Source organism: Anastrepha obliqua, chromosome 4, assembly GCF_027943255.1.
Source record: "Anastrepha obliqua isolate idAnaObli1 chromosome 4, idAnaObli1_1.0, whole genome shotgun sequence".
In the NCBI taxonomy this organism is placed as follows: domain Eukaryota; kingdom Metazoa; phylum Arthropoda; class Insecta; order Diptera; family Tephritidae; genus Anastrepha; species Anastrepha obliqua.
Genome location: NC_072895.1, coordinates 98,788,117 through 98,803,915, shown reverse-complemented (window position 1 = coordinate 98,803,915; position 15,799 = coordinate 98,788,117). Strand labels below are relative to the sequence as shown.

Below are 15,799 nucleotides of genomic sequence, written 5' to 3'. Positions count from 1 at the left end.
TCAAATATTTTCGTTTTTTAGTATCTTTATTATTTATTATATTTTTTTACCTTTCAGGATAAATTTTACTTTTTAAAATTTTTAATTTTTTTTTTCAAAGTCAAACATTTTTGGGTTTTAGTATGTTTATTTTTGATTCTCCTGTTTTACCTTTTAGGATAAAAATTAAAAACGAAATTTTTTTCGAAAATTTATAGTAAATGTTTTTTTGTCATTTATGAAAAACGCTGACTGAGCGATGTTTGAGTGAGTTATTTTTCACATTTATAGCTGAGACTAGTTTTAGAGACACATCTGACAGATAAAATCTTCTGCATAACTTCTCCCCATCACCTAACACTTCGTAGGAGTTTTTAGAAAGACTTCGAAGTGAGACACAGCAAGAGGTGCTTTGGGGATTCACACTTTTTATTTACATAGAAACTGGAATTTGTTTTAACTGCAGTTGCTCTTCGGCCAGAAATTGTAACCTTAAGGGTTCTTATATATTTTTCTTTGAAAAGTATACTTGTTTTTTACATCCTTAACCTATGACTCGTTTTGAAACCATTAAAGGAAAATAGAGAGCAATTCATAAAAATAAAGGAGACGATTGACAAGTCCTGCCCATATTTTTCATTTATTTTTTCAAAAATATTTATATACATACATATATATAATTCGCGCTAAAATCCTTTTTGGGTGTTCGGCCGTGCTTGTTCTCCTCTTTGTCACTGTTTTTACACAAATGTGGGAACCTACAGTTTAAAGTCGACTTCAAACGGCAGATGGTTCTTTATGAGGAGCTTTTTCATGCTAAGTTACACTAGAAGGCATGTCAGTGTCTTCCGAGGAGTAGTCGCTATTAGAAGCAACTCTCTCTATCTACGCTTCTTGCTTGAAGTCTCGACTCTGCGCTTTTCCAAATGGTAGTCACAGACCAACCCATTCGGCTGTGGGCATATTAATAAAAGTTTCAGACTTTAATAAGAATTTTTATAACAAATTTTGGTATGCCGTTTTATAGCCTATTAAATTTTTGCTGCAAGAAATCTAAACTTAAGTCGCTCAAAATTCTTTTTGATTTGTCGATGTCTCTCATTCTTTCCCTATAAAAAAGTTTCGGACATTTATTATATCGAGAAAATGCGCAACATCGTCAAAGAAAAAAATTATGAAAAATGAACCAGAATTTTTAGTCGCTTCAAGCGAGTAGACTATAAAACTGCTATAAAAGTAAAAATTTTCTAAAAGCTCTGTATAAAAAATATAATATTTTGCTGGAAAAACTAAGCATGTTTAAAAGTTTTTATTAATTTAAATTTACTTGGATTTTATAATAGAATGATTAAAAACATAAAAAAAGTTATCTTAATTAATTAAAAAAAAAGTATAGCCACAACAGATCATATGCCACTCACTTTAGTACAAAAATGGTTACTCTATTCCATCATCAGTTATTTATTTTTCCTGTTGGTGTTGCACACTTTTATGAATGAAAAACGAAAAGTACTTCTTTTTCATATCTTTTCTGTAAACTAACTAACTAGTTAACTACCGGGCTAACTAACGAAACTTACTAAAAATAAACGCAAACATTTTAATTTAAAAACACACAAATATTTGTTAAGCTTTTGCCGTCTATGTCCACGCGTCTCTAGCCAACGCCCAAAAATGTCACTAATTTCTTCGTGACACACGTCCCTGAACGTAAACAAAGTGCAAAGCACACGCACATGCTTACACATACATGCATATGTATGCACGTAAATCATTCGCAATCAGAGACTTAAGCGTCTCGAGAGTACAGCCGCTGCCTTTGATTGAATAATGAGCCGGTTTGTTTGACAGCGCGCGAATTGCATAATTTTCGAATAAGGGAATTCATATGGAAATAACCCCAAAAAACAAACAGAAGCAAACAAAAAATAAAAATAAGAAAAGCAGAAATTGTGTATTCACATGTAAGTATGCTTGATTGACGTATTAATAGTGTTAATTTGTTCGCACGGGTTACTCATACGCCGCGGTGTGCTGTGGGGGCATTTATGGTAAGTAACTGTTGCGCGTGTGCAAGTATGAGCATTTGAGTTGGAAATTTGTAGAAAACAGATGCTTTGACTTATTTGAGTTCCAAAGGCAAAAAATAAAGAACAAAATTTATTTCTTGTAAACAGAAAAAAAATTATCCGCAAATGCGTGCGAGTGCCTCCTGTCAGAGTAACTGCGTTAGCCGCACAGCCAATTCTTTATGCACATATATTAATAAACTTGGTTTTTCGTAAATTTGTTAACCACTTTTCTAGTTTTTTCAAGTCTGTACCTTTATTTTCTTTTACTAATTCGTCGCTTTATTTTTATTAAGTGCCAGCGCGTCGTGTGGACGACTTAAATTCAAAACGGAAGTAGTTTGTTATGCGAAGCTCATAGCTTTGATTCATATTAATTCAACACAAAAAAGCAACAAAAAAAGAAAAACGCAGCAGCAATGCCCGATGCATAGCAACTATTTTGCTGCTGAATCAACGACGCTGTTTTTTCAATAAAAATTGTCAATTGCGTTTCATTGCTTTTTTTGCCTGTTTAGCTCCTGCGTGCGTGCAATTAGTAATTGCGCGCCATTTGGTACGCAAAAAACTATAACAAACAAAAAAAAAAAAACACACACACACATGGAAGTTAACTGCTTTATTAAAGTGAATAAAAGTAACAAGAATAAAAAAATGATCAATTTAATCGTCCAAATTTTATTTATAGCTGCTGCTGTATGTGACATTTTAAAGCCGGTATGCGTGTAATACTTTAGTATTTAGAAAAAGTTAAAAAAATACGTATGAAAAAGTCTCCTCGTGTAAACAAAATTAAATCATCCCGAAATTAGCGTTTTTCGACTCATGAACTTTTTTTTTAATTTGTAGCAAGCAAGCATTTACTTGCTCCACTTTCGATTACTCAACAGTTTATTGTTTTTTACGTCTTGGTTAATTATTTACTTATATATGTATATATATAGATATATAATTGCTGCTTCGGAGTTGGCGAACGGCACACGGTTTTTTATGAGGAGCTTTTTCATGACAGAATTACACTCGGGGGCTTCCCATTGCCTGCCGTGGAGCGACCGCTGTTAAAAACCAGCATTTCCGAATGGTAGCCACGCACCGCCCATTCGGCTGTGGCGGTCGAAAAGAGTGCCTAGAATTTAAATTAGTTTTTTTAAGCACGACAAATAAGCAACCAAACTTTTTTCCTCCCTTACCTCGAAATGTAAGTGAAATATGTGATTTTTTAGTAGTTATTTTTATACCACGCATTACTAAATCTCTTCTCCCTACGTATATAAAGTAGTGGTTCAGTGAAAGCATGGAACGGGCTATGCTCCTTTGTGCAAAGACATCTCCATTCATCTTACCATAAGCACCGGACTCCTTTTCAGATACACTCGTACAAGATGTTATATGTATGACTTGAGGCCTCAAAATTATAGCTAATTAAAAATTTCACACATAGAGCCGACACTTATCGACGCATAGCTTACTATGTTATGCTGCCTTTAATTGCGCCCCCACTAAAAATTTCACTGAGATGTTAGTTTTTTTGTTTTCGGAATTAAGTCTTGAACTAAATTATATGCAACCTATCTTGCAATAGGGTCTCATGACTGTGTATCATTTTTGAAATTAATCCACGATTCGATTAAGCTCACAATTCGAGATATTTCTTGGCATAATTTTTTAGTGAATTTATTATGAAAAAAGGAATGTCCATTGCAGCACTTCGCGTCAAATACGCAAGTCTGGTGTTTCTGATGGAGAGAATCTCCTTTTCGGGTGTGCGCCAATGCATAAGCTGGCGCAAAATTAATCATTTGTAGTTGTATTTATTTAAGTGGGGATGTATCGAATGCATCGATTTTGTTTTTTTAAAACAATATTCGACAGTCACGAGTGAAAAGAGTAATTATTAAAGAGTTTGTAAGTGGTAATTTTTTCATATAAATGAGATGATTATTAATTAGTGCGTATAACTGTGAATCTTAAACATAAAATAAATACGTTTATCTTTTTCTAGCAGGAATTCTTGTATGGAGATGAGTTTGTAGCGACTGTGCTTGTGTGTGGTATACGTACACATACATTATTGTAAGTATGTAAAATTACTTGGCAACCCTTCATGTCAGCATCGGCGTGGCGATGAGCCCCAGCAGCGACCATTTTGACAAAGCGAGATTCTTGAAGTTTTTGCTGATCCGAGTGGTGGCTTCTGTGACTGAGTTCCTTTTTGTATTTTGTTTATAAATTATTTGTTAGTGTTTTCATTCGAAATAAATTCAAGGACCAAATTGCCAAGGGCCGTTTCAACAAGCAGAAGTTATAAAGTAAGATTTGAATAAAATTTTGTTAAGTAAGTAACAAATTTCAACACTGCTATGAAATCAAATGTATCATTGACAGCTTTTATTCAGAATTTTTTTGTGCAGGGTTGCCACCTAATTTTCAAAAAAAAAATGCTTGGCGTAATTTTTAACATACATATTTAAGCGAATTTGTATGTAGTAGGTGGCACAAAATAAATCATTCATTAATTTTTGTACTAAATAAAACCAAAAAAATTACTTTGAGTGATGCAACTTATTTTGACCTTTACGCGCTCCATTGCTTGTCTGTGCGTGTACTGCAGCTTTTTAGTTCAAAAGTGCCAAATGTGACTGAAAAATTAAAATTATAAAACTTCCAATAGGATGATTATTTTTGCGCCACCTTGAATCGTGAATCTGATGAATTTTTGACAGCTTTAATTTGGAAATTTTTTTTTGCAGTGTTGCCACCTAATTTTCAAAAAAAAAATTATATATGTGTGTATATATAGACATATTTAAAGGAATATGTATGTACATACAAAGTGACTGAAAAAAAACTATAAAACTTCCGATAGGATGATTAATTTTGTGCCACCTTGAATCATGATTTGGTATGTAGGTCTGCCTTAGTTTTTCCACTAGTTTTAAGCAGTTATACATACATAAAATATATATTTAACAAAAAAAGTTTTATTTAACAAATATTTTTAAATTTTTATTTAGAAAATATTTTAACATTTTTTGGACTGCATGAAAATATTTTGCCATGGCAAACATTTAATTTTCTTTTACTTCTTTTTTGCTTTCATTCTTTTCGAGCTGATGTGATGATTAATATTGTTCACCCTTTTTGCTTGTTCTCCATGTCATAACTAACTCAAAAACCCAAGTATCAAAAAACAAAAAAAAACGGCTGCCAACTTTTCAATTTACTATGCCACCCTCTGTTAAAGTAAAGACTAATAAAGTACTGTTAATAGACATCGCCATGCATTTTTTACACAGCATAAAAGAAGCGCTTGTGGTAATTTCTGCATACTTATCTAAGAAAAATTTGTTGTATTATGCCACTATTGAAGTAAATGAGCAATATGGAAAATACTAAATTAAATAAAATAAAATATTTTGTTTTTATAAAGAATTAATGTGTGGCATCACTCAGTTTTGTTTTTAAAGTCGAGCCTATACAAATTGCATTTTAGAGCTTACTTGCTCCATTCAAAGCTCCATTCAAAAAAATCAATTTTATTCCTTAATTTTAATTCATAATACATGCGCCAACTGCAATTCAAATTACACTGAATGACTGAGCTAAGGAAATGCCTCTATTTTTGCACTAATTTTTCAAAAAAAAAGAGCCTATTCACTTTTTTAATGAATTTAAAGCAAACTACAAAAATTTTTTTGGTTTTACCTTTTACTTTCTTTTGAAATATATTTTTTTTTGCATATACAGTTATCGAGCAAGCTTTAATGTTACCTAGATTTTCGTCACATAAATTCATGAACTCATCTTTATTTAGAATTCTATACGCATTCACGTTTACTACCACCTCGTTCGTAATGCGTAGTGTTTTGAATCTTAAATTTGAACGTGCCGCAGTCTCGGAAATTTGTTTACGCTGTGACATTGAATAATTTCGGTGAGGTTATTCGGAATTTTTATATTTCCCTAAAACATTTTTATATTTCCCTAAAAAATTTTCAGTTCTTTGTTTCAATGGCAGTTAAATTTATTTTAAATTTTGATAACAAAAAAATCATTATATGGCATACACTTTAAAATTTTTGAAATCTGGTTTTTCGTTATTTCTAGTTTTAAATTTGCTGACGTCACATGCACACTTGTTTTTATACCAATTACTTCATGCTGAGGTAAGCTGTTCGACACTAAAGTAAAATAAGCAGAGTGGCGCAGTGGAAGCGTGCTGGGCCCATAACCCAGAGGTCCGAGGATCGAAACCTTGCTCTGCTAAGACATGAAATGCGGGCCTTCGGCATTGGCTTTTTTTAATTCAAAAATAATTTTACTTGTTGTGAAATGCATTCCAGACATAGGCATTTGAACACCACTAATTAAGGAATATTTCGGGGGCTTGTAAGCGTAATAAAATAAGTTTGTCTTGTCATTGGTATTTAATAGAGCGAAATAGAAATAGGCTGTAACTAGAAATCTGCATTTCTTTGAATTGTTTGTAGTTTTTCAACCTGCTTTTCTTTATTACGCAGGCATTACATAACTAAAAAAGGTATTGCATTAGAATTCTTTTTTACTGGTTCGTAGAAAAACTGAACAAAAATTTTCACGTGTCCCTTTTAGTGCCGAGGGCGTACCGAAAATAATTATTTAATCAATTTTAAATATTTTAAAAATAGAAAGGCAATCCGGTTCTGTAAGAAAACGTATTCCTATGACTACAACACGACTTACGATAATGTAAGAATCTGAGGACTGACTTTAACTACAAAATTGGCATAAGGCAGGCTGTTGCCGCTCGCAAATTGATATGCGCACATCCCCACATTTGAGGAACATTGAAATCGCCCAACTTTAAGGTTAGAAAGAAGCAGCGTTCAGCAAAAAATATTTTTAATAAATTAAAAAAAAATAAGTTTTTTGATTAAACGCTCTTAATTAAAAAAAAATGATTTAAAAAAATATTTGTAATAAATTTAAAAAAAAATTATTAAAAAAAATTTATTTAATAAATTCAAAAAAAAATTTAATTGTTTTATTTAAAAAATATTTTTAATACATTAAAAAACAAAATGTATTAAAAAAAAATATGTAATAAATTAAAAAAAAATATATTTTTAATAAATTCAAAAAAAAGTTTATTTAAAAAAATTTGTATAAAAAATTTGTATATAAAATAATTAAAAGGGTTTAATCAAAAAACTTAATCAACCAAATGCATTTAAGCCTCTCATTAGTTAAAATGATTTTTTAGATCAAATTTGTTGTTTTAACAATTTTCAAGTTCTTAGACAGAACACTCGACCAAGGTCCCATTAAACCTGCAGACTATTGCTTGGGTGAAACATATTCTAATAGGTCATTTAGTACTAGAATTCCAGCTAGTCGCAAAACTTATTAAAACAAGTAATTGTTTTTTAAACTAACTAAAACAACATTTATTAAAAATATTTTGTTAAATAATTTTTTTTAATTAAGAAGGTTTAAAGAAAACAAAAAAATGTTTAACCCAATTCCGTTTTTTCTTAATAATTCTCAAGTTCTTAGCTAGAACACTCGGTCTGGGTCCAATTAATCCTTTTGATTACTGTTTGGATGAACCATATTTTAATCGGTCATTTAATACTAGAATTCCAGTTAGACGTATGTGGTGAGTGACAATATACCTGGTTGAAAAAACTGCGTACAGTACTTTACTGATGTCTGAAAGCCTGGCGATAAATTTTGCTTTGGCGTCTACTGTGGGAAGGTAAAAGTAATCATTTCCGCTTGTCTTCCTAATCACTGTAGCGCTTTTCAGGCTGAAATTCTCGCCATTAATGAGTTGGATGTCTGGTTAGGCAAAAATGTGCCTGCCTTTAGAGAAGCCTATATTTACTCCGATAGCCAAGCGGCCAATAAATCTCTTAGTGGGGTTGTCAACTATTTTATTACTGCTCGCAAATGCCGGGAAGAGATGCACGAGAAGGCGGGGCATCCATTTAATATGGGTGCCAGTTCAAATGACATGCTAGGGAATTGTAAGCGAGAGAAAGTGCTACCACTCGTATTCCTCTTGGTAGGGAGATTGTATGTATGCCTCACTCAACTGGTAGCATTCTCACTTCATCCAGCACAAGATAAATTGATAGACTGACATGTAACGCTAATAAAAGGATTTGGCCAAAATCGGACAGCGGTGAGGTGCTCCATGGCGCTACTTATTCGGCCAAAGAGTCTCTGTTAGCTGCTTTGATCACAGGCCACTAGGTCCTATGTCGACATGCGAAAAGCTTGAATATACCGCATTTAGACTAATGCAGAAGCTGCAGGAATGAGTAGGAAGAAGAGTCTGTCAGACATCTTCTCTGTTACTATACCGCGTGGCATGCCACTAGATTTAGATACTTTTACTCGTCGTTCTTGAATGATGCTGTTGGTCTTAGTAAGTGTCTGGCAGATCAATGGGTTTGCACTGAAAATGAAATGGTTTAACGTGGAGTAGCAGGTAAACTGCTCCTGTGGCGCCACAATGGATCGGCAACGCTCTAAGTGAGTTTGTTTAAAAACAGACTGCCACTTCGGTCTACCTACCCAGATAGAAGGAAAAAAAGTAATACAGAAAGAGATCGTCTTTCAAGTCGGTTTACTGACGATAGTTTAACGTGACAACGTCATAAGAAAATATTGATGGAATGGTTGCATTTTTCAAAACAAAATTTTAATTTTATTTGTTTGATAGATATTTTGTATAGATATAGAGAAGGAGGTAAATGGAATCACAATGGAATAGGTCTAGTTACATTTACACAAACGTGAAAAACGTCGAAACATTTATCCAATTCATGAAAGATATGTTCAATTTCGATTGTGCATCAGACAGTAATAAGTCAACAACACTAAGAAGCAACATCATCGATTTGACTTTTTCAAGAAACATTACACGGAAAACACTCCCTTTCATTTCCTATTTTTCCTATCATCGTCCTATTCTCAACAGAGAAATGGTTCATTACCATGCACACAGAAAGAAGGCATATGCAAATACAAATATGTAAATTTATATACATATGCTCATATACATACATACATATATATGCTCACTCAAGTAGGAGAGAGCCAGATGTCGAGCGTTGCCGAACACGGGGGCCGATTGTGCCTCTTTGTCGTTCGTTCCGCGCTCTCGCTTGCAATTCAAGCAAGGTAACGCCGCATGAGCAAGATAACGACACATTTTTTGGTGCGTTGCAGCATTATAAGACGTTATCACGTCAAAAATGAATTCAGTTTTCTGATTTAAGAAATGTCCGCACAAAAACTTTAGGCTCTCAATTTTTAATTAAAATACATTTTCTTAACTGCTTCCGTAATTAGTTACAAAACCTATAAATAGCGAGAAATACTTTAAACTTTTGTAGTTTTTTTTTACAGAAATTCAATTTAAAACTAAACCCTATCGAAATATGTATACTTTTGCAAATGGTGACGTGCGGCAATCCTATATGAAACTTCTGACCTAAACAGCTGCAGTTAACAAACAGACAAGCAAAGGAAGGTTGGAGCAACACATTATGATTTTCATCACACAAAATTTTATTTTTTATTATTTTTTTTTTTTAAGTTATTCAAAAACAAAACTGGATGATTAATTTTTCGCCACCAATTATATTGTTATCATGCTTTTATTTGAATATTTGGTGTGTTTTTAATCAAATTATATTATTGGCAGAGAATTATTTTCAATCTCAGGGCAGCATAGTTTGGTTGAACCATACTTTAATATGCATTTTAATACTAGAATTTCAGTACCAGAAAGCAGTAAAAGATGCCAGCATAAATTAACCGCTTAATACACAAAATTCGCTTTACTTTGGCGGCACAGCGGACGGGTAAATTGAAACAAAATCTTTTCATTTGCATTAAAATGCCATCATTTTTTTCTGCCCTGTGCTTTGACTAGGAGGAATAAAATGTGCAGAGAGATGTTTTTTATAGTAGTTCTTTAGTCCTTAAAAATGTCGTAAAAAAGTATATAAATGGTTTTTCAATAAGGACGGGTAGGTGTTGACATGGAATAAAATGGCGTTTGCTGTGTGGCACGTAGCGCCGTCCTGCTGCAACCACATGTCGTCTAGGTCCACATGGTTCAATATGGGCCATAAGAAATTGGAAGGATTGCGCCGAAAAATGAGCGCAATGCGCGCAACGTTTGCGTTAATGAACACTCATTTTGATAATAAAGGTTTATCATTTGAACGAGCTGTTCAATCGTGTAACTTGCCATGATGATTTGGCATTAACAACTGAATAATAAACAAAACATTTGACAGATGTCACCAAAACAAAATGGCTGCCACAGGGCGCCAAAATCGACTTGCGCCAATTGAAAAACCCTTTATTATCAAGGAATAAAAATAAATAAATAAATAAGAAAAAATAAATAACAAAAAAAAAATAATAATTTTAGCAGAAATTTGTTATACAACGTCTAAGTCTTTGTATTAAAGACAATAAAAATATAAACAAATAAAATACAATCCGCCCAGAAATTTGTTATACAACATCTCAGTTGTTTAATTAAAGACACTAAAAAATGTATTTGCCAAAAATAAAATATATATGTCTATGTATATGTTTTCCGCTTTTTAATTATCTGCAGGAATTAAGCTTTTCGCACTCACCTTTCGGTTTATCCAAATCTTTATCCTGACTGGCAAATATTTGCTCCTTTGAGGTGGACATTTTGTTGGATGCGTTGAATTTGTTTCTTTGTTTTAAAAACGAATGCGTGAAAATTTATAATTTGCTTTTATTGTTTTTGTTTTATTTTTCAAACAAATTGCACGTTTTGGTCTACGGAATTGTTTAAGTTCTACTTTGTGTCACAAAGTCAGTTCAATTCAAGGTTAAAATGCACATCAACTGAATATACTTTACGGCCCTTACAGTTATTTTAGCAATTAATGGTAAATTTTTATTGTTCTGCGAGTTGTTGCGAAGTAATACTGTCTGTTGTTGATAATAAAATTGTTTTCTTTTCTTTAAAATAAATTATTTTATATTATTTTTAGTTTAGTGTTTGTAGGTAAATATGTAGTTGTTGTTGTTGTTTTTGTTGGCTTGCTGCGTGCTGAGGTATGGCGGTTTACTTAGTTCTTATAGCAGTAAAACTATTTAAGTTGACTGTATTTTATGAAATTTTCACGCTGTTTGTTGTTGCTATCCGCTTGCTTAAGCAAATTTTTCTTTGATTTCTCTTCTGTCACGTTTGGGCCGCAGACTTACTGTACTTATGGGTATTGTATAATAAAATGCAAAAAATACTTCTGGTTTCGTTATGTAGCAAATAATTTACGTAAATTATTGCGGCTTTCTGGAATTTTTCATTTATTGAATTTTTTTATTTTTATTTTTTTTGATGCCAAGCAAAAAACTAGAAAGTCGTTTTGGTGAAGTTTCGGTAACTGCACTTTTCTTGGTTACTGTTTCGACCACAATTTTTTATTACTCTTATTTTCACTCTGTCGTATTTTTATTTTTTAACTTTGTGCTTCTTCTAGTTCTTCTTCTTCTTATTCTGTACTTTTCGGCTTTACTTATTTCACTTTGTTGTTTCGCACTGCGCGTCTGGCAGCGTTCTGATAAATTCGCGCACTTCAACTGAGTTTTTCAAGTCAATTTGTGAAATACAAAATATGAAACAACAACCGAAATGAAAAAATCTGCGACACTGACTACAACAATGCGACTGACTACTGAGCGTCTGCTCTTTGTAGGCTTATAAATACCTATAATAAATGTTGAAGTGAACACATACACTCACGCGTTCATGCGAATGTGCATGTATATGTGGACGTATGCTAATAGGTAGATAAGCCGGTAGGTAAGCAACAAGGTGGATAAGTGACTATGAGTCTGTGTGTGTGTGTTTGCTGCTGTGCCCGACTGACTCGTCAAGCTGGTGACTGCTGCTGAAAGTCGGTTGATTTTTAGTGATCAGTGTTACTGAGCGCTGCCCTGGCAAATTTGATGATACTTTGATATGGAGCGTTGTGAGTTTCGCTATCGCTGTGACTGGAGTGTCTACGACGATCCACGAAAGCTCTGGTTATATTAAATTTATCTACGCTGGTGATGCTCTGCTGCTGCTGCTGCTGCTGTCGCCTGTTGATTACTGCGTTTGCCTTTCTTCCTCAACTCGGCTGTTTGTATATCGCGTGTCTGTCGCATTAACCTGAAATGAGTAATGTCAACTGATTTACAAGATGATATATTTATTAATTATGAGTTGAGGTGTGCTTACATATCACACATACATACATACATGCATTACAATACAAATAAATAAATACACTTGCAATAATAAAACAAACCACAAAATTGTGTGTGGCCTGCCAATTTATTGGGTTAAGTAATTTACGTTCAATGCTGCGCCGAGACCTTTTACTTTTTCGCCCTATCGCTTTCCTGCACGAGTTAGTGCAGGCTTGGGTTAGCGGGATACCTGTGCATGTTAAGTTTTTTTTATAGATTACATCCACAGCATGGTGTCAATTTAAATATTAATTTTTAATTTATTATGAATAAATATTTTTTTAAGCTGTGTAAATTAGTAACTTTTGACATATAAAAACTAATATAGTTTATGGTATTTGCACAAAAATCTCACATCTAATTAAAGACTGACTTTCTCAAAACAAAAAAAAACAAATCATAAAAATAACGATTAAAGCTATGCATCTTTCATTTTTGAATGAAAACCGGCGCAGTTTTTTTTTGTGTTATGAAACTCAACACTGAGAAAGCTATCGAATGGCCTAAACTTTTTTTACAATTTTGGAAGCCTTTTGAAATATTTCAACCAATTACAATGATTAGAGTCTCGAACAACTGTCTGGCTTAGACGTCAACAGCGTAATAAGGTTCCTAAACCGCACAGACTGGATATAGTCATGCCGTAAATAACTGGCAAACAAGTTGGTAATGAGGATGTGGCAACAAAATGGTGCGGAAGCGCTAGTTGGATTCTGGATGAATCATCACTCTAACCAAGCAACCAGCCCATAATGGCTACGCCGGAAAATCATTCTATTTTCGTTTCTTTGGCGAACAGAAATCCAAAAGGACAGAGTAAATTCTGTACACAGCGAAACGATCTTCGATTATTAGTATGGTTTGATGAAACATTTCGCTGGTTTCGTCTCTTTCTGTGGAAAATTGTCTTCCATAGACATCAAAAAGGAAGTGTAAAATATGCCTACTTAAAACCGAAGTATACCTACAAATGGGAATTTGAAATAAAAAAATGACCTGATCCGGAAAAATAGAACACAGACCTGTAGGTTAGGTTAGCCTGGTTGCTTGTCTAAGACAAGACACTCGGTGATCCGAAGGCCCCTTGTGATACCTGCATTTAATTTCCATTCTCTCTTCAATTTATGATCCAAAATTAAGATTACGTGTGGCGACGTTCTTTGTGTCACTTCACTTGATATTTCAACGGCAATGTTGTCATAAATAAATCAAAAACACGTTCGAAGTCATGATAGAAAACATCACAGAAATCTCCAATCTCATTCTTATAAATCTCCAATCCCAGACGTTATCATAACAGCCTTGACCCAAGGAACAAAAGGGATGTTTTTCTTATTTTTTGTGTGGATGAGAGGGTTTAAAACGCCTCATGCATCATCAAATCTGCCATCACAGCAATCGCATGACCGGGGACTAAAAAACTCCCCCTCGTTTGGAGCCATCATCCACCAAGAACAATAGGCGGAGTAGCACCTTGCCGAACTGCAATTTATAGGTTCAATCTCTCCCTTATCTACGAAGTCAAACTGCTAAAGCAACGAAGACATGCCAGTTTACTTACAGTGATAGATTTTTGACTGATCCGATCAGTCCTGAGAGATGTTTCGCTTAAGGGTGATGAAGAGACGAATAGGCACACACATCACGCGCTGCTTTGCTTGGGAGCAGCTAAGCAATTCTCAACATATTTGCTGCAATGGTTAAACGATCGAGACAGCATTGCACGGAGTATAGAACCTACCGTTAACTCGTAAAGACCCGTAAACCGTACCAATTCTATTCATGAAGCTCTGTAAACACACAGTTTTCGAATTTTATCGCTTAGAGGTGAGAATCTTAAATTCTCAAAGCAGCAAAATTTCTTAGGAGTTATTTGCGTTTCTAAACTTTCTTGGAAGAGAAATGTCGAAAAAAGGCAAAAAAGAAAAAATCGCATAAGTCGGACAAGGGTAATGCGAATCTTTTAAAGGTGGTATCGGTAAATCAGCTGATTTGTGTTTTTTCTTTCGCCGCGCCCCCTTGTGGCTGTCAGTCCAGAATGAAGCAAGGCGAATTCGTTCTTTGTTTTTTACTTTGCTTGACAATCAAACGTATAAAACATTGTTGCTGGTCTAGTGCTACCACTTTTAATGAATGCGCCTAAGACAAGGGTCAAGTGTTCTCATCTTGGGTAATACTGGAGTAGAACACAAGCGCTGCAACTATCAGCTCACGCAGATCGACTTTTTCTACCCTTTGGATGTTTACTTTCCTGTTGAAAGTTACAGAGGATCTTATCGTTCTAAAAGATAACGAAGGTCATTACAGTTGGTTCCAAAGTAGACGTAGGAAGTAGATTTGGGGTCTTTGTCCAACAACTCTCGTTGGGAGAAATTTACAGACATCCAGATTACCGTATTATTTTCCAGCCTGAGTTCTATGCAATTGACATGGTGGACGAGTTGTTAAGCATGCTGAATCTCGCTTCTTTAAAATGCACCTCCATTGTAGGCAACGACTAATTCGTCTTGCAGTTGAAGATACCTGCCATATGTTCAACAATGTAAAGCTATATTGGAGTCTGCAGTATAGTTGCATTCCTAAGAATGAAGAAGCGTACGAGTGCGGGAGAAAAATTTTTCTGAGGCAGGAGTTAAGAAACGGAGTGCAAACATCATTCATATGAGAGGATTTAGCACAGTGACCTGAAAGATGTATTGTGTGTCCGTCATGGATTCGGAAATTGGAGTCTGAGCCCAATTTTCTCCATGACCTTTAGTAGTATGACAACAGTATTCCCATAGTCATCAAGGCGTTTCTGTACTCATTTCGCTTAGCCTATTAACGATGAGTTAATGCCCAACACTAACAAGCTGAGGTGCAGATTTTAGTCGCCTCGTTCTATATGTCAAGCATCCGTTACCGTCGGCGAATTCTAGTCGCCTAATCCGTTGGGGGTGAGTAAAAGCATATAAGCCCATCTAAGATTCCTGCAAGCACAAGCTGAGGGGATGAAACAGATGAAATAATCTGTTCTCTTGAAGAGTACAGAGTTCACTTTAGCCGCCACTTGTTGAACAAAGAACTCTACTGAGGTTCACGGTGGAGAGAATGCAGAAGGTGTGGCCAACATCAGAGCAGCGATTTTGAAGTAATCAGCTGATTTGCTGAGTTTGTGTTGGTCATGTACGAAAAAATCAACGCAGGTGCTGCTTGACAGCTACTGATTCGAAGACTAATTGTATTCAACTAATCTCATTTTACACATTTCACTCACTTTCATTTCATTCACTTCTATTTCTGTCCAATTCCTATGGGAAAGCCCACTTTACACTTTTCACTCACTTTCTCTTCATTCGGCTCTATCTCTCTCCAATTCCTATGGCGTAACAATCAAAATTACTCTAACAATTTTGCTTCGATTGGCCAAACCTGGTAATCTATCATTCTTGCTTGAGATTCGCTGGCTTTTCACGGCGATGCACTATTGG

General features: G+C 34.4%; 1 protein-coding gene and 1 non-coding gene across 2 annotated transcripts in view; one reads left to right on the top strand and one right to left on the bottom strand.

Annotated features, from left to right (window-relative positions):
- The window catches only part of LOC129243797 (putative inorganic phosphate cotransporter), a 130,472-nt gene that overhangs the window by 66,476 nt on the left and 48,197 nt on the right, over positions 1-15,799 (bottom strand). The window contains exon 2 of the mRNA XM_054881115.1: positions 10,697-12,249. Within this exon, the coding sequence (XP_054737090.1) occupies positions 10,697-10,757 (61 nt within the window). The 5' untranslated portion in view covers positions 10,758-12,249. The remainder of the gene's footprint in view (positions 1-10,696; positions 12,250-15,799) is intronic.
- On the top strand, positions 6,243-6,314 carry Trnam-cau (transfer RNA methionine (anticodon CAU)). The gene has a single exon. It is a non-coding gene; the product is annotated as a tRNA-Met (tRNA).